The sequence below is a fragment of the Amphiprion ocellaris genome, chromosome 3, assembly GCF_022539595.1.
Source record: "Amphiprion ocellaris isolate individual 3 ecotype Okinawa chromosome 3, ASM2253959v1, whole genome shotgun sequence".
Taxonomy (NCBI): Eukaryota; Metazoa; Chordata; class Actinopteri; family Pomacentridae; genus Amphiprion; species Amphiprion ocellaris.
In genome coordinates, this window is record NC_072768.1 from 29,876,830 (window position 1) to 29,904,475 (window position 27,646).

General features: G+C 40.3%; 1 protein-coding gene across 2 annotated transcripts in view; it reads left to right on the forward strand.

The window, feature by feature from the left end:
* Positions 1–27,646, forward strand: part of LOC111584712 (anoctamin-1-like) — an 83,613-nt gene that overhangs the window by 43,022 nt on the left and 12,945 nt on the right. For both annotated transcript variants that reach the window (XM_055007462.1, XM_055007465.1), the window contains exons 13-21: positions 10,998–11,072; positions 13,877–13,945; positions 14,071–14,272; positions 15,777–15,888; positions 16,034–16,091; positions 23,348–23,448; positions 26,325–26,467; positions 27,223–27,375; positions 27,543–27,595. In XM_055007462.1, the coding sequence (XP_054863437.1) occupies positions 10,998–11,072; positions 13,877–13,945; positions 14,071–14,272; positions 15,777–15,888; positions 16,034–16,091; positions 23,348–23,448; positions 26,325–26,467; positions 27,223–27,375; positions 27,543–27,595 (966 nt within the window). The remainder of the gene's footprint in view (positions 1–10,997; positions 11,073–13,876; positions 13,946–14,070; positions 14,273–15,776; positions 15,889–16,033; positions 16,092–23,347; positions 23,449–26,324; positions 26,468–27,222; positions 27,376–27,542; positions 27,596–27,646) is intronic.

Consider the following 27,646-nt stretch of genomic DNA (forward strand, 5'->3'; position numbering starts at 1 on the left):
GAAAATTTTAACTGCTTTAATGTGACCCTCAGTGGCCAAACAAACAAACAAATTGCCTGACATACACCTGCAGAGTCAGCATTAAACTTTTACAAGCTAAAAATATATACACTCCCTAATTTGATGAAAATGGTGAAACCATAATTACATGATTCAGTTATAATTTTGAAGGGCTTCATGATAAAATCTAACATATATACACTCACTGGCCACTTTATTAGGTACTTATTGCTAGTAAAAGGTTGGACGCCCTTTTGCGTTCAAAATTTCCTTAATTCTTCATGGCATATTTTCAACAAAGTGTTGGCAACATTCCTCACAGATTTTGGTCCATGTTGACATGATAGCATCACGTGATGTTGTCAACCAAACATCCACGATGCCAATCTCCCGTTCTACCACATCTCAAAGGTGCTCTTGGACTGATATCTGGTTACTGTGGAGGCCATTGGAGTACAGGAAACTCATTTCCATCTTCAAGAAACCAGTTTGAGATGATTTGAGCTTTGTGACATGGTATACAGACCTGATCAAAATCTTAAGACCAGTTGAAAAATAGCTAGAATTTACCTTTTGCACACTTGGATCTTAATGAGGTTTTAAGTAGAGCTACAATATGCAAAAGCAAGAAGGGGGAGTGAGATAAAAACCACTTTGAAAAAGTAATTGATTGAAAACAAGTAAACTGAAATAGGCTGTTTATCAGCTGATGAAAAGTTTAAGACCACAGGCTATAAAAGCCCAAATCTGCTCAAAATTCTCATTTTCTGTCAGGCATTCACACGGTCATTCCCTCCTGATGGCTAAAGCTAAGAAGCTTCCTCTTCTTGAACGTGGTCGGATCATTGAGCTGCATAAGCAAGGCCTCTCGCAGCGTGTCATTGCTGCTGAGGTTGGACGCAGTAAGACAGTCATTCTAAATTTTTTGAAAGATCCTGAGCATTATGGAACAAAAAAGTCAAGTGGTAGACCCAAAAAAATTACACCTGCGCTGAGCCGGAAGATCTGATTGGCTGTCCGTCAAGACACAGGGCGGTCCTCGACCCAAATTAAGACCCTTACTGGTGCCGACTGCAGCGCAATAACCATCAGACGGCATCTGTGGGAAAAGGGTTTCAAAAACAAAAAATGAATTCAAAGACCTCGTCTCCTACAACGCCACAAAACTGCCTGTTTAGACTTTGCCAGGGAGCATCAAACATGGGACACTGAAAGGTGGAAAAAAGTTTTATTCTCTGATGAGAAAAAAATTTCACCTTGACGGTCCAGATGGCTTCCAACGTTACTGGCATGACAAGGAGATCCCACCTGAGATGTTTTCTACCCGGCACAGTGGAGGGGGGTCCATCATGATCTGGGTGCTTTTTAATTCAGTGGAACACTGGAGCTTCAGGTGGTGCAGGTCGTCAAACGGCGGCTGGTTACATGCAGATGTTGCAGCAGGCATCCCTCATGACTGAGGGCCCTCGTCTGTGTGGTAACAGCTGGGTTTTTCAACAGGACAACGCTGCAGTTCACAATGCTCGCTTGACCAAGGACTTCTTCAGGGAGAATAACATCACTCTTTTGGACCATCCCGCATGTTCCCCTGATTTAAATCCCATAGAGAACATTTGGGGATGGATGGCAAGGGAAGTTTATAAAAATGGCCATCAGTTCCAGACAGTTGATGCCCTTCGTGAAGTCATCTTCACCACTTGGAGCAATGTTCCCACCAGCCTCCTGGAAACACTCGCATCAAGCATGCCCAAATGAATTTTTGAAGTGATTAACAAGAATGGTGGAGCTACTCATTACTGAGTCCTACTGAGAACAGTTTTTGTTCTGGTTTGGAGAGTTTTTTGTAATTTTTTGAGCAATGGTCTTAAACTTTTGATCAGCTGATAAACAGCCTATTTCAGTTTACTTGTTTTCAATAAATTACTTTTTCAAAGTGCTTTTTGTCTCACTCCCCCTTCTTGCTTTTGCATATTGTAGCTCTACTTAAAACCTCATTAAGATCCAAATGTGCAAAAGGTAAATTCTAGCTATTTTTCAACTGGTCTTAAGATTTTGATCAGGTCTGTATTATCCTGCTGGAAGTAGCCATCAGAAGATGGATACTCTGTGGTCATAAAGGGGTGGACATGGTTAACAACAATACTCAGGTAGCATGTGACATTTAAATGATGCTCAATTGGTACCAAGGGGCCCAAAGTGTGCCAAGAAAATATCCCCCACTGCAATTACACCACCACCACCACCAGCCTGAAGCACTGATACAAGGCAGGATGGATCCATGCTTTTATGTTGTTTACGCCAAACTCTGACCATCTGAATGTCGCAGCTGAAATCGAGACTCACCAGACCAAGGCAACGTTTTTCCAGTATGCTATTGTCTGATTTTGGTGAGCCTATGGCCCAATTGTAGCCTCAGTTTCCTGTTCTTAGCTGACAGGAGTGGCACCTGGTGTGGTCTTTTGCTGCTGTAGCCCATGTTCTTCAAGGTTTGATGTGTTGTGTATTCAGAGATGATATTCTGCATTCCTTGGTTGTAACCAGTGGTTATTTGTGTTACTGTTGCCTTTCTATCATCTCCAACTGGTCTGCCCATTCTCCTCTGACTTCTCATATCAGCAAGGCATTTTAGTCCACACAACTGCCACTCACTGGATAGGTTCTCTTTTTCGGACCATTCTCTGTAAACCCTAGAGATGGTTGTGCATGAAAATCCCAGCAGATCAGCATTTTCTGAAATACTCACACCAGCCTGTCTGGCACCAACAACCAACCACCAAATCCACTGGTTTCTTGAACATGACAAGGAATTCACTGTACTCAAATGGCCTCCACAGTCATCAAATCTCAGTCCAGTAGAGCACCTTTGGGATGTGATGGCACGGGAGATTGACGTCATGGATGTGCAGCAGAAAAATCTACAGCAATTGCGTGATGTTGTCATGTCAATATGGACCAAAATTTCTGAGGAATGTTTCCAACACCTTGTTGAAAGTATGCCACGAAGAATTAAGGCAGTTCTGAAGGAAAAAGAGGGTCCAACCTTTTACTAACAAGGTGTACCATTATCTATACACCACTTAATCCTCATTAGGGTTGCAAGAGGTCACAGGATAGACCTGAGTCTATCCCAGCCGACTCATAGTGAACGTAGGGTTCACCTAGACAAGTCACCAGTCTATCACAGAGCTACACACAGAGACAAACAACCAATCACACTCACATTCACACCTACAGACGATTTAGTATCACTAGTTAACCTCAGCATGTCTTTGGACTGTGGGAGGAAGCTGGAAAACCCGATGAGAACCCACGCTGTACTGGGAGATCATGCAAACTCCAAACAGAAAGATCCCAGGCCCAGGCTGGGGTGTAAATTGGGGATCTTCTTGCTGTGAAGCGACAGTGCTAACAACAGAGCACTGTGCAAGCCAAGTTAAAAAAATTCCCATTCAATACTAAAGGCTTGGTATCAACAGGCTTCAGGTTAGCTTCACTTCAATATCACTTTGCTAACTTCATCACATCTGTCTCTTTCTGGCAAATAAACTGAGTGGAACCTGGGGTGGATCTAGGAAAACTATATACTACAACAGATGTAACAACAGTGGGAGCAAAATAAGTGAAATACTATTGCTTTATATTGACAGAAATATATTGGACATATTAATAAAGATAGTTCTGTCCAATACGATAACACACAATCTACAACCTCATAAAATGGTTGACAAACTAGTTGTACATATTTATACGGATTATATTATTTTATTTATTTTTGCTTGCGATAACCAACTTACACTGCCTGTCCAAAAAAGAAAAGTCACCACCTGAATTTAACTTAGCAAACAGATGAGTCTTCCTTTGGACAATTACTGCAGTGATGAACATGTTTCAGCTAGCAACAACTTACTCACCCCTATCTGATGCAGTGAGGAGCTTCTCATTTCTTAAATAACAATGTTGGAAGACATATCCTATGGTCGTAGAAAGGATGTTAATCTGTTTCAGAAGGGTCAAATTGTTGTCCTGCATCAAGCAAAGAAAACAACTACGGAGATTTCTGAAACTACTAAAATCAGGGTAAGAGCCATCCAACACATTATTAAAACCTGAAAGGATAATGGTGAACCACCATCTTCAAGGAACAAATGTGGTCGGTCATGTGGTCTGATGAGTCCAGATTTACCCTGCTCCAAAGTGATGGGGGCATCAGGATAAGAAGAGTGGCAGATGAAATTATGCATTCATCATGGCTAGTGCCTACCGTACAGCCTGTAGGGGTTAGGGTTATGATCTAGGGTTGGTCAGGTCCAGGTTCAGCTATGTTATGTTCCCAAAGAATGAGGTCAGCAGACTACTTAAGTATGCTTAAAAAAAAAAAAAAAAAAAAAAACAGATCTTTCAATCAATGTTGTTTTCAAAGCTAAAGGTGGACCAATAAAATATGAGAGTGTACAATTTATTTTTTTGTTTGGATGGACAGTGTATAATTATATGTTATAGTAATATGAGCCAATTAATTGCATAATTCTTCACAAAGAAACCTCACTCCCAGGTTCCAAGAGCAGCAGCAATTTAACTCCTACCAATCTTTACAGTAAGGCAATATTTCTGGTCTTGCGGTCTGGTCACCTCACACTTTTCCTCTTCCGTTCACTTGTACACTAGGCATGAAAATTCACTTAATTGTCTCTCTCTCTCTCCACACACACACACACACACACACACACACACACACACACACACACACACACACAAACCCCCCACACACACATATGTATGTATGTATACATACATACATACATATGTATGTGTGTAATGTTTTTTTTATTTTATATTAGAAACATTAAAATCTTATATTTAAAAACTGAGTGGTTCAATAGAATAGAATAGAATAGAATAGAATATTCTTTATTGTCATTATACAATGTATAACGAGATTGCAGAGCTTCTCCTTTTCAGTGCAAGGAAATCTTAAAGTAGTGCAAAAACAGTCTATTTACATATATACAGTATAAATAACAGATAAATAACGGAGTGAATATAAATAGCAGTGAATGAGACAGTGGTGTATATTGCACAGATGCACTATGTTGTTGGCTTTGTGTGAGACCTGTGAGAGTTCAGGGTGGTGATGGCTCTCGGAAAGAAACTGTTTTTAAGTCTGTTTGTCCTCGCTTTAATGCATCTGTAGCGCCTTCCAGAGGGCAACAGATCAAAAAGCTGAGAACCGGGATGTGAACTGTCCTTGATAATGTTCTGAGCTCTGCTGAGGCACCGGGTGGGGTAGATGTCCATGAGGGAGGGGAGAGGACAGCCAGCAATCCTCTATGCTGCTTTGACTGTCCTCTGAAGCCTCGCTCTGTCTGCCTCAGTGTAGCTCCCGTACCAGGTGGAAACGCAGTATGTCAGCAGGCTCTCTATGGATGAGCTGTAGAAGGCCAGCAGCAGCTTCCTGTCTAGGTTGTATTTTCTGAGGACTCTCGGGAAGTGTAGCCGCTGCTGAGCCTTCTTTGTGACAGCCGTGATGTTGTCTGTCCAGGAGAGGTCATCAGAGATCTGGACTCCCAGGAACCTGAATGTGTGGACTCTCTCCACACACTCGCCATTGATGTAGAGGGGGGCGGGTCAGTTCTGTTCCTCCTGAAGTCCATGATGATCTCCTTTGTCTTTGAGGTGTTTAGTGTCAGGTTGTTTACTGAACACCAGGTTGTGAGTTTCTGGACCTCCTCTCTGTAGGCTGTCTCGTCACCTTTTGAGATCAGACCGACCACTGTGGTGTCATCAGCAAATTTGACGATGATGTTGTTTCTGTGGGTCGGTCTACAGTCATAGGTGTAGAGACAGTACAGGAGGGGGCTCAGCACACAGCCCTGTGGTGTACCGGTGCTCAGTGTGTGGGTGGAGGAAAGGTGGGGGCTAAGTCTCACAGACTGGGATCTGTTGGTTAAGAAGTCCTTAATCTAGCTGCATGTGAGAAAGGGGAGGCCAAGGATGTCCAGTTTGTTTATCAGGATGTCTGGTATGATTGAATAGGTGAGTATGCCTGGATTAGTGTTGTTTTCATTACCTCTGAAGCTTTCAAAGGAAACAGCCTATAAGGAATAGGAAGAGTAATGCTAATGTAGTGGGGGTTAGGGTTATGTTTTCGAAGTGTTATTGTAATGTGTGTTTGGGGTGACAGGATTTGATTCACTGATAGATCATGTGTATGTAGGTATGGTAGGGGATGGATGACATTAAAATGAACCCCCTGCGCACAACACAACATTCCAATTTCCAAGTGCTGTCACTCCAGTGTAGAGCTTCTAGCTTTTGTCTCAGGAGAGTCAGATTCGGATGCTATACTTTTGTGTAAGATGTTTCTCCAAATTACTGAGGTTAATCTGTTTTACTGTTAACTTCCAAGAGGTTTATTTCTACTCTGAGCTCCCTCCGGATGTTTGAGCTTCTCACCCTATCTCTGAAGCTGAGCCCAGCCCAGGAAGCTCATTTCGGCTGTTTGTATCCTCGATCTTGTTCTTTTGGTCACTACCCAGAGCTCATGACCATAGATGAGGGTTGAAATGTAGATGGACTGGTAAATCGAGAGCTTCACCTTGCAGCTCAGTTCACTCTTTACCATGATGGCTCGGTGCAACGCCCGCATTACTGTGGATGCCACACCAATCTGCCTGTCCATCTCTTGCTTCATTTTTCCATCACTCGTGAACAAGATCCCGAGATAGTTGAACTCCTTCACTTGGGGAAGCAACTCCCTCCCAACCCGGAGGGAGCAGTCCACCGGTTTTCAGCAGAGAACCATGGCCTCAGACTTGGTGGTGCTGAACCGCATCCCCGCCGCTTCACACTCGGCAGCAAACCACTCCAGTGCATGCTGAAGGTCACAGTCTGATGAAGCCAACAGAACCACATCATCTGCAAAAAGCAAAACCGGACACCCTCCTCACAGCAGCTGTACATTCAGATCCTATCTAGGAACACCACAAACAGGATCAAAGACGAGGGGCAACCTTGAATCCAGCACCCACTGGAAACGTGTCTGAAGTTGTGCCAAGTATGCGGACACAGCTCTCACTTTGATTGTACACACCCCGAATGGCTCGGTACCCCATACTCCCGCAGTGCCCCCCACAGAACCCCTCAGGGGACATGGCCGTAGGCCTTCTCCAGATCCATAAAGCACATGTAGACTGGCAGGTCGAACTTCCATGCTAACTTCAGCAGCTCCGCAAGGGTAAGGAGCTGGTTAATTGTTACAAGACCAGGACGGAATCCGTATTGCTTCTTCTGAATCCAAAGTTTGACAATCGGTCGGAGCCTCCCTTCCAGCACCCTAGAGTAAACATTCCCAGGGAGGCTGAGTAGTGTGATACCCCAGTAGTTGGCACACACTCTCCGGTCCTCCTTTTTGAAATTGGGAGCCACCACCCCGGTCTGCCACTCCACTGGTACCGTACCTGATGCCAACGCGATATTGTAGAGACGTGTCAGCCAAGACAGTCCGACAGTGTCCAAAGCCTTCAGCATCTCAGGGCGAATCTCGTCCGCACCTAGTGCCTTGCAACCGAGGAGCTTCTTCTTCTAGAAAAAAACTAAAGTGCAGTGTACATTGCGCAAGAGTGCAGTTGTGTGTGTGTGTGTGTACATGCGTGTATGTGTGTGTGCGTGCATAGACCTATATGTTATTTACATGTTTACATTAGTCCCATGTGCTGTAGTAGACAGAGATGCTGTATTTTTGGGTTAGAGTTCACAGTCCTGACTGCGATGGAAAGAGAGACAAAGACTATGTAGATCTGCACATTCTAGAGGAAATAACATTGCAGAATTACACATAAGCCATTTTGAAATAGGAAGGATTGTTTTCATGGATGTACATTAATTTTAAGTGCTCATATGTGCTACTGACATAATGAAAACCTACCAATAATTGGAGCCCTCTAAATTCTCAGCTTGAAATCCTCCTCTGTTTTTACTTCTGTTTTCATATAATGTCAACCCATGCTTTAACAGCATTTTTGTGGTCCCTGTTGACACATACATGAATGTTATTTAAAAGGAAGCTATTTCTGTGTGTTTCAGTGTTTTATTTACACACAAGTGTGCAGTGTTGACAGGTTGACAAGGAAAACAAAGGTTTTGACTTTTGATGTCAGAATGTAGGTTGTTGTGTCCTTTGTTTACATGAGGAGATTTTGTGAAATGGCAGATGTGGATAAAAAGATTGCTGGTGCTAACTTTGCTAACAGGACTTTTCACATGTTTACAGACAAATGTACAACTATTCTTCCACTGTAGTTCGGAACAGAGGCTTCGGCATAAGTCTGCACATACAGTGCATAATATATTTCCCCCTCTACAGAAATCTTCTATTTTTGTGTATTTGTCACATTTAAATGTTTCAGGTCATCAAGCTAATTTTGATGTAAGAGAAAGATAACCCAAGAAAACACAAAACGCATTTTTTTGGTGATTTTATTTTTTGATGGAAAAATGCTATCAAGCCCCACCTTGCCATTTGTGAAAAAGTAATTGCTCCTTTAGCTGCCAATCTACCAAGTGGCCAAATTAATTTGGCAATTGCATTCAATTTCACCAGCCACACTCACATATGATTACTGTCAGGCTTGTTGAATCTAAACATCACTAAATAGAACCTGTCTGGCATTGTGAAGTAGCTAAAGAGTCTCAAAAAGCAGCACATGATGCCATATTCTAAAGAGATTCAAGGACAGATGCAAAACAAAGGCACTGACATTTTGCAGTCTAGAAGGTTGCAAAGCCATTGCTAAGACTCTGGGACTCCAGAGAACCACAGTGAGAGGCATTATCCATATAAATGGAGAAAACATGGAACAAGAGTGAACCTTCCTTATATATATATATGAGCCCCAAGACTTTTGGAAAAACATCCTGTGGACTGATGAGTCAAGGGTGGAACTTTTTGGAAGACACGGGTCCATTACATCTGGAGTACAGCTAATACTGCATTCCACAAGAAGAACATGATACCAACAGTGAAACATGGTGGTGGTAGTGTGATGGTTTGGGGCTGCTTTGCTTCGGCAGGACCTGGATGACTTGTTATCATTGATGGAGCCATGAATTCTACTCTCTATCAGAAAATCCTTCTGGAGAATATCCACCATCAGTTCATGACCTAAAGCTCAACACAAATGGATTCTGCAGCATGACAATAACCCAAAGTACATCAGCAAGTCCATCTCTGAGTGGCTCAAAGAGAACAAAATGAGAGATTTGGAGCGGCAGAGTCAAAGTCTGGACTTGAATTTAATTGAGATACTGTGGCAAGATTTTAAAAGGGCTGTTCACGCTCAAAAACCATCTAATATGACCAGACAAAAAATATCCTGCAGAAAAGAGGGCCAAAATTATTCCATGGTGAAGTAAAAGACTGATAAGTTATCACAAATATTTAACTGCACTTGTTGCTGCCAAGGGTGGACCAAACCAGTTATTATATTTAGGGGGGCAGTAACGTTTTCACAGGGGTGATACAGATTTTCTAAAAATCTTCCATAAACCGTCATTTAATAACGGCATTTTGTGTTTTGTGGGTTATCACTGTTTGATCCTCAATGAACATAAATATTCATGAGCTCAAACATTTAAGTGTGAGAAATATACAAAAATAGAAGATTCTGGTAGGGGTGCAAATACTTTTGCGTGGCACTGTATGATTCCGCCATTCCACCATTGTCGGTAAACACATACCCAAGTATGTGTGGATGAAGCCTTTCCACTTTTTTCCCCATTTGTCTTCATTAATTTGTTAGCAGTAAAAAGGAGCATTTTATTCCAAATTAATTGCTGTTTTCAATTCAGTGCAATTCAATTCAATTTTTTTTATATAGCACCAATTACAGTCAAATTGTCTCGAGACGCTTTACAGAACCCATATGCCTGACCCCCAGAGCAAGCCAAAAGGCGACAGTGGCAAGGAAAACACCCTTTTAACAGGGAAAAAAACCTCGAGCAGAACCCGGCTCTAATGTGGGGGGACCCATCTGCCTGCTGGCCGGGCAGGTTGAGAGGGACAGAAGAGGTAGAGAGGTAGAGGTAGAGGGGTACAGATAGAGGGATAGAGGGGTAGAGGTAGAGATAGAGGGATACAGATAGAGGGGTAGAGATAGAGAGGTGGGGGGTGGGACACAAGGACCATAAAACACAGCCACACATCTGAAGTATCCAGCTCTGGAACCAGGGACACTCGGAGAAAGGACACAGGGAGAAACAGAGTGAATGTAATGCAATAATGGTATATATAGTAAATAAATAGGTAGTCAGAGAAAGGCTCAGTGCATCAAGAGAGGTCCCCCAGCAGCCTATAGGCCTATAGCAGCATAACTAGGGGCAAACTAAAGGGACGTCAAGAGGGGAAGTCAGTTGTGCAAATGAAAACACCAGCTCACCCCCTCAGGGTCCCCCAGTCAGCCCTAACTATAAGCTTTGTCAAAAAGGAAGGTTTTAAGCCTGGTCTTAAAAATAGAGAGGGTGTCCGCCTCCCGAACCCAAACTGGGAGCTGGTTCCACAGGAGAGGTGCCTGATAACTGAAGGCTCTGCCTCCCATTCTACTTTTAGAGATTCTAGGAACAAGTAAGCCTGCAGTCTGAGAGCGAAGAGTTCTGCTAGGATAATATGGTACTATCAGGTCTTTAAGATATGATGGAGATTGGTTGTTAAGAGCTTTATATGTCAGAAGAAGGACTTTGAATTCTATTCTAGATTTAACAGGAAGCCAATGAAGAGAAACCAATATAGGAGAAATATGATCTCTCTTGCTAACTCCCATCAGTACTCTGGCTGCAGCATTTTGGATCAGCTGTAGATGTTTCAGAGAGTTTTCTTGCACATGACATCTGTGAAACTTGTTTCTTCAAACACCGATGTCCCTATCTATCTTGTACATCCATTTTAGTTTGTTAATGTGTTTTACTGTGAATGTCTGTCATTTTTCTTTGTGTAACCATCATAGGACCATCCCAGGGCTGAGTATGAATTCAAAGTAATGCAGAAGTCTCTGAGGAAAGATAAAAAGTCACATCACAAGGTAAGTACTGTAGACTGAACATGAAATATTTGCATCTTTCAAGATTTACTGTTTGTGTTAAGACGTTATCTGTTTTGTTTTGTAGCACTTTATATTCCATTTCAGTTGCTTTCCCCTTTATGCTTTAAACTGTGCAAAAAGAATGTTTCTGTGTCTGTAGGCCTAAATCTACCTGCCAACTATCTGATAACCACACCTAATATTTCTGCAACTATGCCCTCTTTTCCACTCTCTTGATTTGGTAGCACAACTCATTTCTGTAGTTAATTAAATTGCTGTGCCTTGACTGTGTCACAGTAGCGTTAACATGAACAATTCACAAACAAACTAATCTGTTAGAACAGGTTTGGAAAAGGTTTGAGGTTACCAAGACAGTTTCATGGTTTCCATGAAAACTCACACATTTATTCATGCGTTAACATCTTTGCACAAGGGTTTTCTAATCATCAGTTAGCCTTTCAACACTCACTCAATGTACCATTAGAACAGAGGAGTGATGGTTGCTGAAAATGAGTCTCTGTACCCCTATGTAGAGATTCCATTAAAAGCCAGCCTTTTCCAGCTAGAATAGTCATTTACCAAATTAACAATGTCTAGACTGTATTTCTGATTAATTTAATGTTATCTTCAGTGAAAAAAACTGCTCTTCTTTAAAAAATAAGAACATTTCTAAGCAGCCCCAAACTTTTGAACTGTAGTGAAGTTTAATTAATTTTACAAAAAATCCCCATGTTATAAAGAACAACACACAGACCTTCCAAATCTTGATCCATTCGTACAGAGGTGATGGTGGATGTTAGTTACTGTGTACAAATGTATGAAATGATAACAGCTGTAACAGCTGTATGACAGTACAGTATGCTGGAAGATGGTGTGATTTGATCCATTTTTACTCAGTGTATTTAAGTCAATGAGGTCATGAACATGAGCCTCTATTTAGTCTATGACAATTTATCCTGGCTAGTTTGAGAATAGAAGCAGGGGTGCTTATAGACCTCTGAGAGTTTCCTCTTAAACAACTGTATGAACCAATAAATAGGCAAAAATGAGAAAAATAATGCTGATTTTAGTGTTGTCTGGCTTTGATAGCCACTATGTCTTAAAGTACCAATAAAAAGTATTCACTCCCCTTGCAAGTTTACCCCTTTTATTGTGTTCATGTGAGCACAGTGAATGTGTCTCAGGTGATTTGTCGGTTAAAGGCACCTGTATCTGGAAGGTCCCATCACTGGTGAATCAGTGCTCACTGGAACTACACCCTGAAGACACAAGACCACTCAAAGGAACTCTGTGAAAAGGTTATTGAAAAGCATAAATCCTGGAATGGATACTAGAAAGTTTCTAAGTCCCTTGAGGCAACTGTGCAAAAACAAAAGAGACTAGTGAGAGAGGCCACCAAGACACCTATGACTCTTCTGAAGACATTACAAGGAAGAGACTCTACATACAACTGTTGCCTGTTTTTCACCAGTCAAAACTTTGTGGCAGAGTGGCAGAGAATTAGCCACTGTTGAAAAACGGCTTGTATTAAATATTTAGAGTTCATTAGAGGGCCCTTGGGGGACTCTGAAATCAACTGGAAGAAAATTATTTGGACTGATGAGACCAAAACTGAACTCTTTGGCCATCCAACTAGATAGTATGTTTGGCAGACATCTGTACCATAAGACATGGTGTTGGCAGTATCATGATGTAGAGATGCTTCTTCAACAGCAGGCCCTAGAAGACTGCAAAGACTGTAGAGGGTAAAATGGGGCAGTGGTGGCACAATGGTTATGTTCTGGACCCGTGATCCAAAGGTCGGAGGTTCATGGCTGGTGCACTCTGGGATAGCCTCTGGGGATTAATAAAGGTAGGGATGTGGCAAAGTATAGGGAAATCCTGGAGGACAGCCTGATGGAGTTTGCTAGAGAAATGCTACTTGAAAGCTACCCAGCAAGACAATGGCCTGAAGCATACAGCCAAAGCGACACAGATATGGTTTAAAGACAACAAGGTGAATGTTCTGGAGTAGCCAAGACAAAGCCCAGACCTCAATCCAATTCAGAATTTGTAGCAAGACTTGAAAAGGGCTCTTTACTCACAATACTCATGCAACCTGACAGAGTTTAGACAGTTTTGCGCGGACTCTGTAGATTCATCCAAAGACAGGACGGCAGCAGGGTCACCAGTAGCTCCACCAACAATAACTGCAAAATATCTTACCACAGAAGTACATTTGGACAGACAGCCTTTTCAATCAAATTAGCTTACAATGTTTTATGTGTTGTTTCTAAAGGTGTTGTTGGTCCCCTTTGTCTACTTTTACTGAAAAACCAACCAGGGACAGGAGTTGAAAATTAGCTTAATGCTATACACTCTATATGCAATACATCATATGTTTTCTATGTTAATTGCATGGTCTCTGATCAAATAAAAAATAAACTAACCCCTATCCACATATGCTCAATTTGAAAAGCAATAAAAGGACAAAACTTCTAAGGGGGAATAATACATTTTACTGGCACTATATGTATATCTACTCTTTTAGATGGATTTTTTGCACAGTGTTTTAAAATATCCTTTTTGAGTGCCTCAAAGTGTTGGATGGTTGCACTCAGAGAGCGTTAGGTCCAGAAGTTCTTCACAACAAGCACAAATCAGAATTTAAATAGAATGCTTTTACTATTAGAATTCAGTGTTTTCACTTCTGCCAAAATTCAGGCTGCGTTCAGGTTGCTCAAAAATTCACAGATGTTGAGCATGTCACACTTCTCTAAATTTACATGTTGCAATTACATGATTTATGCATTTATTTATTTTAGATGGAAAAGCTCACATGTAGAGACCGCCTCCCCGCCTACATGGCTAACATTGTTATGATGCTGTTAATGGTAAGAAAAGTCTTTTTGTATATTGCCTTTCACTGATGCTTTGTGGAAATTTTGTGCCGTTCTTATATTCACCCCTTTCAGTCTGCCTGTTCTGTTTGTAATCTTTTAAACTTTGTCACTGTCAGATTGGTGTTACGTTTGCCATTGTGTTTGGTGTGATCCTCTACCGGATTTCCACTAAAGCCGCCCTTCATATGAGCTCCAGTTCGATTACAAGAAACCATGTTCAACTGACAGTGAAAACCACTGCAGCCATCATCAACCTGGTGGTCATCCTCATACTGGATGAGGTATATGGAGCTGTGGCACGATGGCTTACTGTGTTGGGTGAGTAAGAAATAAAACTTACTTCAATTAGGTGTCCAGGCAATCTTTTTCTTTATATTCTTTTTTTTTTGCCTGATACACCGCCACATGCCAGACAGAAGAACAGCATCCACCAACTGAAACTGTCTAACACAAAATTCAAGGTAGGAAAAGTGCTTTTGTAAATTGTGTTTATGGTTTTAGTAATGCTTTAAGTGTTGTGCCATCCACCGCCACCTCTCCTTTAGAGCAGGTCTCCATCCTTTTCCACTTTTCACTCATGTGGGTGTCAGTGAGGTGTGTGTGTGTAGATGTGTGTGCTGGAGATCCATTGCATAATCAGCCGATTGAGGACACCTGTGGCAGGGAGTGGCTCATCTACCTCTAATCTGCACCTGCCATGAAAGAAGGGCTTGGTTCACACCTCTTACTACACACATTCTTTGTGCCGCTTCTCATCTGGATTCCTGCCCCGTGCAGAAGATAGTCTCTCACCCACCTGGATTATGATTCATCATCATTCATTCTCCATTGATCCGCAACCTGCAGACCCACGCTGCAGTATTCTCCAAGCCACGCCGCTCACTTCCTCAGCCCGTGTCCCCTAGCCACTCTCCCATTCTTGACTGTCAACTAAGTAGATAGTTTTGTAGCTTGCTCTCATCAATTGTTGTAGTCACTCTCGTTTGATACTTTACTTAGTGTTGTGGGGCTTAAACTTGTGTTTGTTAATCAGTATGCAACGATGATCATCATCCCACATTAGTCAGGAAACTGCTCAACCTTGGCCTTCTCCCACCTACCTGCTACTGGATTAAGGACTTTTTAACAGAACATCTTCAGACAGTCAGACATGGAGCCCACCTCTCTTCCACAATAATACTCAACACTGGTGCACCGCAGGGATGTGTGTAAAATCCAATGCTCTACTCCCTGTATACCTCCAACTGAGATATACACCGGCTCACCCCTCCAACTCCATCGCACAATTTGCAGAAATGGCATTGCATTTATTTTCAATAAGATGGCTGTTCAGTATGATATTGTCTTAAAATTTGGTCAAACTGTTTATGAAGCTATGAAAGGTTGGCAACATTATTTCAATGTTATATCCTTGTGCAGTTGTGTGTTCTGCTTGTGAGCCGGTTTTCTACTAATTGCAAGGTTGGTGGTTTGATCCACAACCCCTCCATGGGTCAAAGTGTCTCTGAGCAAAACACTGAACACCAAGTTGCTCCCAAGGGAGGGCTCGCACCTTGCATGGCATCTTTGCCACCATTGGCATGTGAATGGATCGATGAGAAATGCATTTTAAAGCGCTTTTGAACGCAAAGTTTAAAAAACCCATAAATGTTACCTTTTCACTCACAGTTAGGAAATTATGCTTTTTTGTCTTGTTTGTTAGGTTGTCAAAACTGGATGACTTAGAAGTTTTAATATAATTTTAAGAAGAAAATACTATTAGCTGTTCCTTTTTTTTAAGTGGTTGTCTGTTTTTCATTGCAAATTGTCTGTTCATTTTTAGAGATTCCTAAAACAGACAAAAGTTTTGAAGAACGTCTGATCTTCAAGACCTTCATTCTCAAATTCTTCAATGCTTTCACTCCAATCATCTACATTGCTTTCTTCAGAGGAAGGTTAGTAACTTCACATTTGTATGAGTGTAATTTTATAGTTCCATTTTCTGTAATTCTAGCAACTGAATAATATGTACTTTAATATGAATAAAGTCATCAAAGACAAAGGACACTTCTTTTCTTAAATCTTCTATTTTCCCTCTAGACTGGTAGGCAGACCAGGCAGCTACCTATATGTGTTTGAATCTTACAGGATGGAAGAGGTAAGGTTTACATTTTTACAGATTATATATATATAAAAACTTTCATAACTACTACACTGCAGTTGAACTTAATGAATGAAATGAATTATATATTTACAGTGCCTATAAAAACTGTTTACCCCCTTTAAAAATTTCCTTTTCAACACTGAATCATGGTCAAGTTCACATTTTTTTTTGTTTGTTTGCTTTTGCTGAGTTTTTTTTTTTTTTTACAAGAATTTACAAAAAATACTCCTTCATGTCAAAGTTGAAAATAAGATATCAACAAAGTAATGTTAATTATTGTCAGATTACAAAGGGATCATGAGTGCAGCTCTTTTCAAGTCCAGCCACCAAGTCTCAATTGGACTTAGGTTCAGGCTTTGACTCTGAGACTCCATAACATTAATCTTGTTGTATCTAGACAGTTCCTGTCTAGCTTTGGCTGTATGCGTTGAGCAATTGCCTTTCTGAAAAACAAATCCTCTCCCTAAGTTGTACATCTCTTGCAGAATGCATCAGGTTGTCTTCAAGTGTTTCCCAATACTTTGCAACATTCAGTTTATCCTCTATCTTCACAAGCATTTTAGGACCCGCTGCTACGAGGCATCACCACATTCTGATGCTTTCCCCACCTTGCGTGATAGGAATGGTGTGTTGGTGATATGTGCAGTGCTTGGTGTCCGCCAAACATAGCGTCTAGTCTGATGGTCAAAAAGTTTACTTTTGGTCTCATTAGACCAAAGTAACTTCTTTTAGTTGATTTCAGATGACTCATTCATGTATGTTGTGAATTCTAGTAAATAGTAATTATGCTTTTTTTTTTCACTTTAAGTTTTAGATCCATAAAGCTTTGACTGGTCAAGAACTCAGGCAACAGTTGTATGCACAGTCTCTTCCATCTCAGCCGCTGAAGCATAGTCACGCAAATGTGCCATATTCCTTCCATTTCCTAATGATGGATTTAACTGTAACTGTGTGATATTCAGGGACTTAGAAGTTTCCTTCCATCTATTCCGTGACTTATGCTTTTCAATAACCTTTTCACAGAGTTGCTTGACGTCTTTACGCTACAGTCTCTTTAGACACATTCCCTGCAATCAAATAATCTCCATTTCACTAATTGTTTCACTTCTAATACCATTTGGCTGCACCTGGGTTAGATTGTGTGAGTCACTTTACAAGGGATGAATACCTATACACATACTTAGTGTACATTCTGTATTTTTTTTATTAATTTACATTACTTTGAATAAATTTGTAAATTCTTGCTCAGTGACGCTAAATTAACTTGACTGTGATTCAATGTTGAAAAACAATATAAGTGGAACATTTTCAGAGAGGGAAAGGTTTTTATACACACTGTACTTTTTAAACTTCTTCAGGTTGAGGCACTTACTTGGTCCATTGTCCAGGTCTTTCATGTTGATTTGGGAAACCTGGGCATTTGTGATCAGTTATCAGCTTGAACATGTCAGTTAGGTCCTGGGAGACAACACATTTCGAGGAATCTGAGCATAGCAGCTTTGTGAACTCAGCACAGTTCAAGAGCAAAAATCAAGGCTTCTAGCAGTCATCATTCTTATATAGGAGTAAAACATATACACAGCACAAATATTTGCTACTAACACCAACTGACACCACTGTGGGTCTTTTTGGACCATAATATGTCAGTATAGAGTTCTGAAAAACTTTGGCTTGTGGCTGGTGATAGGTCCCAGTGTGTTGGCTTTAAGTAGATCATACAAGTGGGATGTACCTCCTTGTGGGGGTATGGAGTTTTTTTTTTTTTCCATTTGTCAGTGCACTCACCTCTGAATGAATGAACAACAAACAGTGAATGAAAGCATATAAGCAAACACACTAATTAATTAACCATGACCATCACTGGAAGCAGTTGGTACAGCGGTGAGCAATGAAGAATCACTTTGTAACTGAAAAGCCAATTGTAATTCCTAAATGCACCAGTTTAGCAGAAGGAAAGTGATACTTTCATATTGAAGCTTCAGGATTAACATACGATGTCAGTGGGAGGGAGAGGAATGCAGCAGGATGTGTCACTATGAGGATCTGCTGGATGAGTTGGTTCAGTAACACAGAGACAGGGCAAAACCTTTACATAGCTATGTTTAAAAGTGCATTAAAGTAAATGTACTGAGTCAAAGCTAATAGTCACAAAGAAAACATGACATAACAAAATATAAAAAAAAGAAGCCCATGAAAATGATAAATAAGAAGTCAAAGTCAAATAGAAGAAAAATCCCCATTTAAGTAAAACCAAGTAAAATTACACAGCTGTATTCCAGTGATTTTTTTTTTTTTTTTTAAATATACCAAAGGTTTTTGGGGACAAAATTCAAATCAGCATCTAGCCAATCATGGAGATGTTTTTCCCAACAAGTGGTGTTGAGCTTCACTGTTAGAGGCGAGGACAGAAGCAAAATTCCTTTAGAGCTTCATTTCAGTTCATGACTTAATGTACAATCCAACTCTTAAATATGTACAGTGATTGCACATCTGGAATACCACTGAACAGATTAATAAAATAATATCAAACATAATCTGTTTGTCTCTTACAGTTCCTGAAATAATAATAAAATGTTATTGGTTATTGTTTGCATACATGCATACAAATTGGGACACAAGCGTATACATTTAAAAAAAAAAAGACGAGTTATACATGCAAAGGATAAAAGTCTCTGTCTTTTATGGCTGTGATAGAGAATGGCTTGTTTGTGTCTTGTGTGTGTGTTCATCCTCTACAAACAATCCAATGATGTTGAATTTCCTTAATTTTTAAATATAAAACTGTTCTGTTAATTTTTGGATAGAAAGTCTTGGGTATTAGGAAGAGAAGAAGGTCAAAAATTCACAGTGAAGAATGCAATCTCCTCTTCTCCATAGGGTTGGCCATCTTCAGAATAGACTTTGTGACTTAAAGGATCACCTACCAGTCTTATAGCTGTGAGAAATGGTCTCTGGATTATCTGTGTGTTGATTTGGAATATGTCTGGCAACACATTGTTGTTCTGCTTCTTACACACTACAGCACTGTGACCAAGAATGAGGAAAATGAGAAGGGAGAGAACACATTATTACAACGCAACATTGTTGTGAATATTGCAGTGTAATACAGCACTCTGAGATGACAGGACAATTAGACCACACACTAATTTGGTGGTAGGCTAGTAAGAAATTTTGTGGGAGTTTCATTTTGGAATAAAAGAGAATTTAAGAGTTGCATGAAGTTTCAGTGAATGAAACTTACTCTTTTGAACATCATGATGACGCAGTGGTGATTCTGCTGTTGGATGGATCTGTCGATGGTTGAATCGGCCTGTTGATGTGGGTCAGAACAACGGTCTCAGAGAACTCAAAGGACTTAATGAGAGAGCTGATGGTACTTATGTCTAACTTGAGAGGGAATGAAGAAAAACTTAAAGCAGTGCTTTCAGGTATGGTCTTTCAAAGGGACTTGTGCATATCAATAACTCAGGAAGGGGTCTGGTGCAATCTGTGTCAGGGAGGGTTTATGTCCAGATGTCACTCAGAGTTACACTTTTCAGATATTTTCCAGTGGTTTATATGGCTTCAAAACAGCACAATATTGTGACACATCATTTACATGTTTATACTCAAAACAAAACTAAATACACAAGGCATTATTAGAGAACGAACAGACTTATTTTAATGTGATTATCAAGATTTTGACCACCACTTCCTGCAGAGTCGAAAGCCAGTCAGTGTGTTTCTAGTGTCCATTTGGTCCTTAGCAGTTCTGATAGTAAATGAGGATGTGGGTCAGTCTGGTGGCACCATGCACAAAGATTCACTATTTGTGAGCAGGCTGCTCTCACTTTGCAGTGGATGTTTCCAAAAAAAAAAAAAAAACACGACAGGCAGCAACTGGTTACATTTTTCACTGTGTTGTGTTCAGGAAAAGTTACTTAAAATCCTCCACCTTCTTTATCTCTACTCCCTATAACTTCACACTTCCACTTGGGTCCGTCTCATTCACACACATGTATTCTGTCTTGCTGTGGCTAACCTTCATTCCTCTCCTTTCCAAGGCATACCTCCACCTCTCTAGATTTCCGTCCACCTGCTCCCTGTCCTCATTTCAGACCACAAAATCATCAACAATCATGGGGATTCCTGTTTAATCTCATCTGTCAGCCTGTCTATCACCGTAGTGAACAAGAAGGGCTCAGAGCTGATCCTTGATGCAGTCGCACCTCCACTTTGAGCTCCTGTCACACCAACAGCACACCTCAACACTATCTTACAGCCCTCATACATGTCCTGCAAGACTCCAACATACTTCTCTGCCACTCCAGACTTCTTCATGCAACACCACAGTTCCTTTTTCAGCACCCTGTCTTATGCTTTCTCTTGATCTACAAAGACACAATGCAGTGCCCTTTGACCTTCTCTGTTCTACTCTATCAACATCCTCAAAGAAAATACTGCATATGTTGTAGTCCTGTAGTACCATTCTGCTGCTCACGAATGCTCACTTCAGTCCTTAGTCTAGCTTCCCCTACTCTTTCCCATAACTTCATTGTATGACTGACCAACTTTATTCCTCTGTAGTTGCCACAACTCTGCACATCTCCCTTGTTCTTAAAAATCAGCACCAACGCACTTCTCCATTCCTCAGGCAAACTCTCTGAGATCTTGTTGAACAACCGAGTCAAAAGCTTTACTGCCACCTCTCCTAGACACTTCTATACCTCCACAGGTTTATCATCAGGACCAGCTGCCTTTACGCTCTTCATTCTCTTCAATGCCCTCCTCGCTTTATCCTTACTAATCTTTGCTACTTCCTGGTCCATAACGATCACATCTTCTACTCTTCATTCTCTGTCATTTTCCTCATTCATCAGCTCTTCAAAGTACTCTTTCTATCTTCCCATCACACTTCTGGCACCTGTCAATACATTTCCATCTCTGTCCTTTATCACCCTAACCAGCACGTCCTTGAAGAGATCAGTCTCTCCCTCCTTACTGTCCAACATAGTATACAAGTTATCTAATGCCCTTTGTTTGGCCTTTGCTATGTCTACTTTAAACTTACGCTGCATCTCCCCTTACTCCCGTCTTCTCTCTTCAGTCCTCTGTGTAATACTTCTTCTTGGCTAATCTCTTTCATTGTATAGATGCCTGTACTTCCTCATTCAGCTACTAACTCTCTTTATCTACTCTCTTTCCAGGAGACACACCAAGTACTCTCTTACTTGTCTCCCTGATCCCATTAGTCGTAGTTCTCAATCATCTGGAAGCACCTGCTGACCACCGAGAGCCTGTTTCAACTCTGCCCTGAAAACCACGCGATTTTCTTCCTTTTTCAGTTTCCATCATTTCATCCTCTGCTCTGCCTTTGCCCTCTTCATCTTCCTCACCACCAAAGTTATCCTATACACCACCATCCTATGCTGCCTGGCTCCTACCTCCACTCTTATAAGTCACCCTATGTTTCTGCCTCTTCCGGAAGAAAGTATTCACTACAGCCATTTCCATCCTTTTTGCAAAGTCTGCCACCATCTGTCCTTCAGCATTCCTGTCCTGGATACCAAACCTGTCCTTCACTTCTTTGTCACCTCTGTCGCCTGCACCAATATGCCCACTGAAGTCTGCAACAATCATCACTTTCTCACTTCTGGGGATACTCTGCAAAACTGCATCAAGCTCCCTCATTCTCTTTTAGCTCACATCCTACCTGTATAGCATGACCACTAACAACATTAAATATCACACTTTCAGTTTCCAGCTCCAGACTCATCTATCTGACAATCTTTTTACATTCAGCACATTCTTCACAAACTCCTCCTTTAAGATATCTCCTGCTCCATTTCTCTTATTATCCATGTCATGATAAAACAGTTTGAACCCTGCTCCAAAACTTCCAGTCTTGCTACTTTTCCACTTGGTCTCCTGAACACACAGTATATCCACCTTCCGCCTCTGCATCATGTCAACCCACTCTGTAGCTTTTCCTGTCATAGTCCCAACATTCAAAGTCTCTCCTCTCAGTCCTAGACTCTTGATTTTCCTCTTTTCTCTCTGCCTACGAATATGCCTTCCTCCTCTCCTTCTTCGACCAACAGTAGCCCAGTTTCCAGCAACACCCTGTGGTCAACAGTACCGATGGCAGTTGTTAATCTGGGCCATGACTGATCTGGTATGGAAGTCATAGGATTGATTCGTGTATCTGATTTGGCATAGGTTTTTGCATTGGATTCCCTTCCTGACACAACCCTCTACATTTATCCAGGCTTGGGACCAGCACAAGGAGGACACTGGCTTGTGCCCCCGTGAGGCTGTTTTATATAAAAAAGATTTTTAAAAATTTTTTTAAAAATTTTAAAGCACTGCAATTACAGAAAACACATTACAAAAACTATGAGCAAATACATAAAATAAAAACTAATACAGAACAAAGTGCAAATACAGAAAATACAACACACAAGTATGAAGGATGCAACCAGGTAAGACAACAAGATTCTTTCTTCTTGTCTTACTTGCTTGCACTGCACACTAAACAATAAAAAGTGATGGCCATGACTGGGACATAGTTGTTGTTGCATACGTTTGTCAATTAAGAGATCTCTCTCTTTCATCATTGCATCTTACAAGTCATGCTTGAACATTCACATAGCTGGTTCAGCGGCCTAAAGGTGTTCTTTCTTTCTTTCTTTCTTTCTTTCTTTCTTTCATGCAAATCCCTGCCACAGAACAGGGAAAAACAGATATTCTTTGTCTGAAGTCTTGCAGCTCCAGCTCTAAACTATGACACCGGACTTCATTTTGACCTTACTAAGTCTCCTGCATTCATACACAGTTGGTGTAACTGTTGACTGATAAATACCTAAACTCTGTGAGGACTTTTTTTCTCAACTTTATACAAATCTGCAATTTGTGATTTAAAGTCATTTGAGATCTTCTTTGACAGGCATAGGCCGAATGATTAGATGAACCTAATGAAAAACAAAATGTATCTCTGACCCTACAGGAAATAAATACGTGCATAAATAAAAATAAATTCCTCTGAATTATGTAAGTAGGACTCTAAAATAAACCGCATCATCTATAGTACACACATTGTTACTACAGCCTGTATCCAAAGGATCTGAAGAAAACACAAAAAGTGCTGTTGGGTTTATTTTTTAATTGTCTGTTTTCCTTTTATATTCTTGAAATCTCGACCTAGAATGTTATTTTGTTTTAGGTCTGCTTGTTTAAATGCCTTTTTGCTGTAGTTTGGAACTGTTTTGCAGTGTGCTCATGGAGGCTGTCTGATGGAGCTGTGCATCCAGCTGAGTATCACCATGTTGGGAAAGCAACTGATTCAGAACAACCTTTTTGAGATTGGAATACCGTAAGTACACATCACTTTCAATTGATTGTTCATCACTACATATTACATTGTCAAAAAGGGTCTGAGCATAAAATAATCTTTCTTAAATCACTGCTCCTTATAAAGTTAAGTGACAAGGCATCAATACTTTAAAAAATCCTGTATATTAATCCCTATCTAGCAACAGTCCTTTGATCTTAAATTGTGTGAAGGGTGCTTACTCTTACAAATCCCAATTTAGGATCAACCATTAAAGTATGCAGCTTTGTGAAACAAGCTATTTCTCTTAAATTTGTAATACCAATATTTTACTTGCATAGAATCCAATGAGAAAAGGTGAGAAGAAAATCATTTCCCCTTTCTCCATTTCATACGTTTAGTGTAGGTTACTTCATACAAAAATAGAAATTCTTTTCCCCCTATTGGTAAGGAACCATGTCACAACAGAAAAAAACAGACTCCATTCTTTTCTTGATCCAAGGAAGAAAGAAAATCTATCTCTCAATTAGGCACTGTATTTGTTATTTATCCAACTGACAACTTAACAGTGGAAATCAGCAAAATATGAACATTACATGTACATTGCCGATAAAAGTATTTGCTACCCTTGAAGGTTTTCCCCGTTAATTGTCTTTCAACATTGAATCATTTTGACAAAAAAAATTGCCAAAAATAAAAGACTTCCATGTCAAAATGAAAACAGATCTTAAAAAGTAATATCAATTGATAAAAAATGTAAAACAAGCAACTGGATAAATATTCACCCATTTCAAGTCAGTATTTGGTAGATGCACCTTTGACCACAGTCTTGGCCACAGTTAGTCTTGCATATCTAGAAACTGCTGTTTACCTTTGCTCTTCTTTGCAAAATTGATCAAGCTCTGTCATTTTGAACAGTGGTGATGATTAACAGTCATTTTCAAGTCCAGCTATAAATTCTCAATTAAACTGAGATCTAGCTGATCTGACTCAACTGCTCCAAAACATTCGCTTTGATGCTTTCTGTGTAGTTTTTGCTGTATGTTTTGGGTTGTTGTCTTTCTGGAAAACAGATCTTCTCCCAATTCATAGTTCTCTTGCAGCCTGCATCAGGTTGTCTTCCAGCATTTCCCAATACATTCATTTTACCTTCTGCTTTTACAAGCCTTTCAAGGCCTGCTACCACAAAGTATTGAAACATCATGATGCTGCCATGCTGCATGCAGCATCTATAAAGCTTTGACCGGTGAAGAACTCACTCAACAGTTGTTGTTTGCACAGTCCCTTCCATCTCAGCTCCTGAAGCTTGCAATTCCTTCACAGGAGTCATATATGTCTTGGTGGCCTCCCTCACTAGTCTCTTTCTAGCACTGTCACTTAGTTTTTAGGGACTGCCTGCTTTGGGCAGAATTTACACATGCCACGTTCTTTCCATTTCTTAATTTCACTGTTTTTCATGAGATATTTGGTGACTTGGCAATATTCTTGTATCCATGCCATGACTGCTTTTAAATAACCTTGTCAAGGATGTGGTGTGTTGTTTTGTTTTTATTGTGTTGTTGAGTGCTGGTTTACCAGTGGATAAAATTTCCAGAAGCAGCTATCTCATTGTTGAGACACGATCACTCAGATCAGAGGTGTCAAACATATGCCCCGCGGGCCAAAAGCGGCCCACCAGAGGGTCCAATTCGGCTTGTGGGACGATTTTGCAAAGGATAAAAATTACAGAGAAGACATTTACTGCAAATTGTAAATTTGTAAAACTGTAAATGTGAAATAATTTCTAGACCTTTACAAGCTGTTTTGATCATCAAGTGAAGTGCTAGATTGTTGAGTTCCAGATACCTGTGACTAAATGTTTTGTGCCTTTGGAGATAAACTGTGATCTGTAAGTTGTAATGTGTAAATGATGAACTGAGGCATAATATTGTTGAAACTGCACTTATTTTTCTTAAGAAACTTCAGGTTTTTCATAATGTTCTGTAAAAAAGATGTGTGAACATTTTCAGAATTGTACTTTTTTGCCCTAAAACAAATGGAAAAAAATTGGGGTTAACACTATTTATAGGTTATTATGCGCGGATTTTACTGTTGCGGCCCACTCGAGAGCAGATTGGACTGTATGTGACCCCTGAACTAAAATGAGTTTGACACCCCTGGCTTAGATGATTTCTATTTCTCACTTTGAACACTAATTCGCTGCACCTATGTGGAATATGGTGAGTCACTTTAAAGGGGGAGCATGGTGGTGCTGTGGTTAGCACTGTCACCTCACAGCTAGAAGGTTCTGGGTTTGAATTTCAGGCTGGGGTCTTTCTGTGTGGAGTTTGCATGTTCTCTCTGTGCAGCATGGATTCTCACCAGGTGGTCCAGCTTCCTTCTCCCAGAGACATGCTGAAGTTAATTGGTACTTCTAAATTGTCCATAGGTGTGAATGGGTGTGCTTGGTTGTCTGTCTCTCTGTGTGGCCCTGCAATAGGCTGGCGACTTTTGCCCTAAGTCAACAGGAATAAGCTCCAGCCCCCCATAACCCTACACAGGATTAAGCAGTGTATAGCAAATAGATGGAGTTTACAGACATGATACTTAAGCAATCGCTTATTTTCCGTTTTATATTTTATCCTTTTTATTGATTTGCAGAAGTTGGTTTTCACTTTGACATTGTTTTTCCTATACATTATTGTCAACAAAGCCATATTGACCATGATTCAATGTTGAAAAGCGATAGAGTAAACTTCTAATACTCATATATGAATACTTATAGTTGGCATGGTAACATATCAATCAAGGAAAGAGAGAAAATGTATGACAATATGTGCAATTCTCCTGAATGTCTGCGTGTGCACATGTATGCATGTGTGGTTGTGTTTTTCTGTCTGTCTGTCTGTCTGTTTGCATGTATGTGACATGTTCCTCAGCAAACTGAAGAAGCTGATTCGATTCATTCGGTCAAAACAAGGAGCTTTTCAAGAAGAAGAGAGGCAGAAGAAGCTGCAGAGATATGAAACTGATCACTTCCTGGAACCATTTGCTGGATTAACTCCTGAATACATGGAAATGAGTTAGTACCACAAACATGATATCCCCATCACAGAAAAACACAGTGTCTCACAGTGAAGGAAACAGTGTCACTACTGCACCCACATGGGATGCTACCATACTTAGTACTGACACAAGTAAGACCTTAATACACATGTATCACTACTGTCACTAAAGGGTCATCACTGACAAAATGGAGTCATACCTGTGTTTTTGCAGGGTAAGTTCAGCTTCTACTAGCTCCTACTAATGAAGGCCAAATGCTTAAAATTATGTTGTGAGTCACTGCAAAAATGATGTGTCGACACTGTATGCACAGTGATAGAAACATGCATACACATTCTGTATTAGAATTATAAAGCCTTGCATACTACTGGTTCTTTGACAATGATGAAGATGGATACTAGTTGATGACCTGAATGAAAAGTTGTGCTACTGCATTAATACAAAGCCTTACTGAATGACATGTAGCATCTGTAGAATCACTTGCTGTAATTCTACAGATGCTACATGTCAATGTGATGCAGATGCCAATGTGGTACTTTGACTTTTTTTAGCCTTCTCATCATTATCATCTCCTTTGCATGAAGTCAATTTATAAATCAAAAATTACCCATGGCAATGCTTTTTGAAAGCATCTTGATTCACTTGACTTGCCTGAAGGGTTAATACAATACTATATATTTTATATCAAGCTAGGGTGGATTTATTCACAGACATGAGCTTGTTAATAGTGACCATTTTCTAATATATTCTTCTGTATTCCTCATTTTCCAGTCATTCAATTTGGTTTTGTTACATTGTTCGTTGCATCCTTCCCCCTGGCTCCACTGTTTGCTCTGCTCAACAATATAATTGAAATACGACTTGATGCCAAGAAATTTGTGACAGAGTTACGAAGACCAGTGGCAGCAAGAGCCAAAGACATTGGTGAGTTATATTTCCCATGCTATATATCATATAAAAATGTGTGAAATCTTCCAGTGAGATGAAATGTTGCACCTAACACTTTTGTAAACATATTCCTTGCAACAACAGTGCAATAGGAAACTAATTGTAGACAATTTGGTTGCTAATATGTATTGTTTTGTCCACAGGTATATGGTACAACATACTAAAGGGGGTAGCAAAAGTGGCTGTCATCATTAATGTAAGTAATACATTATTGCATGTTATTTATGCACTGTCTGCAGGTATTCAA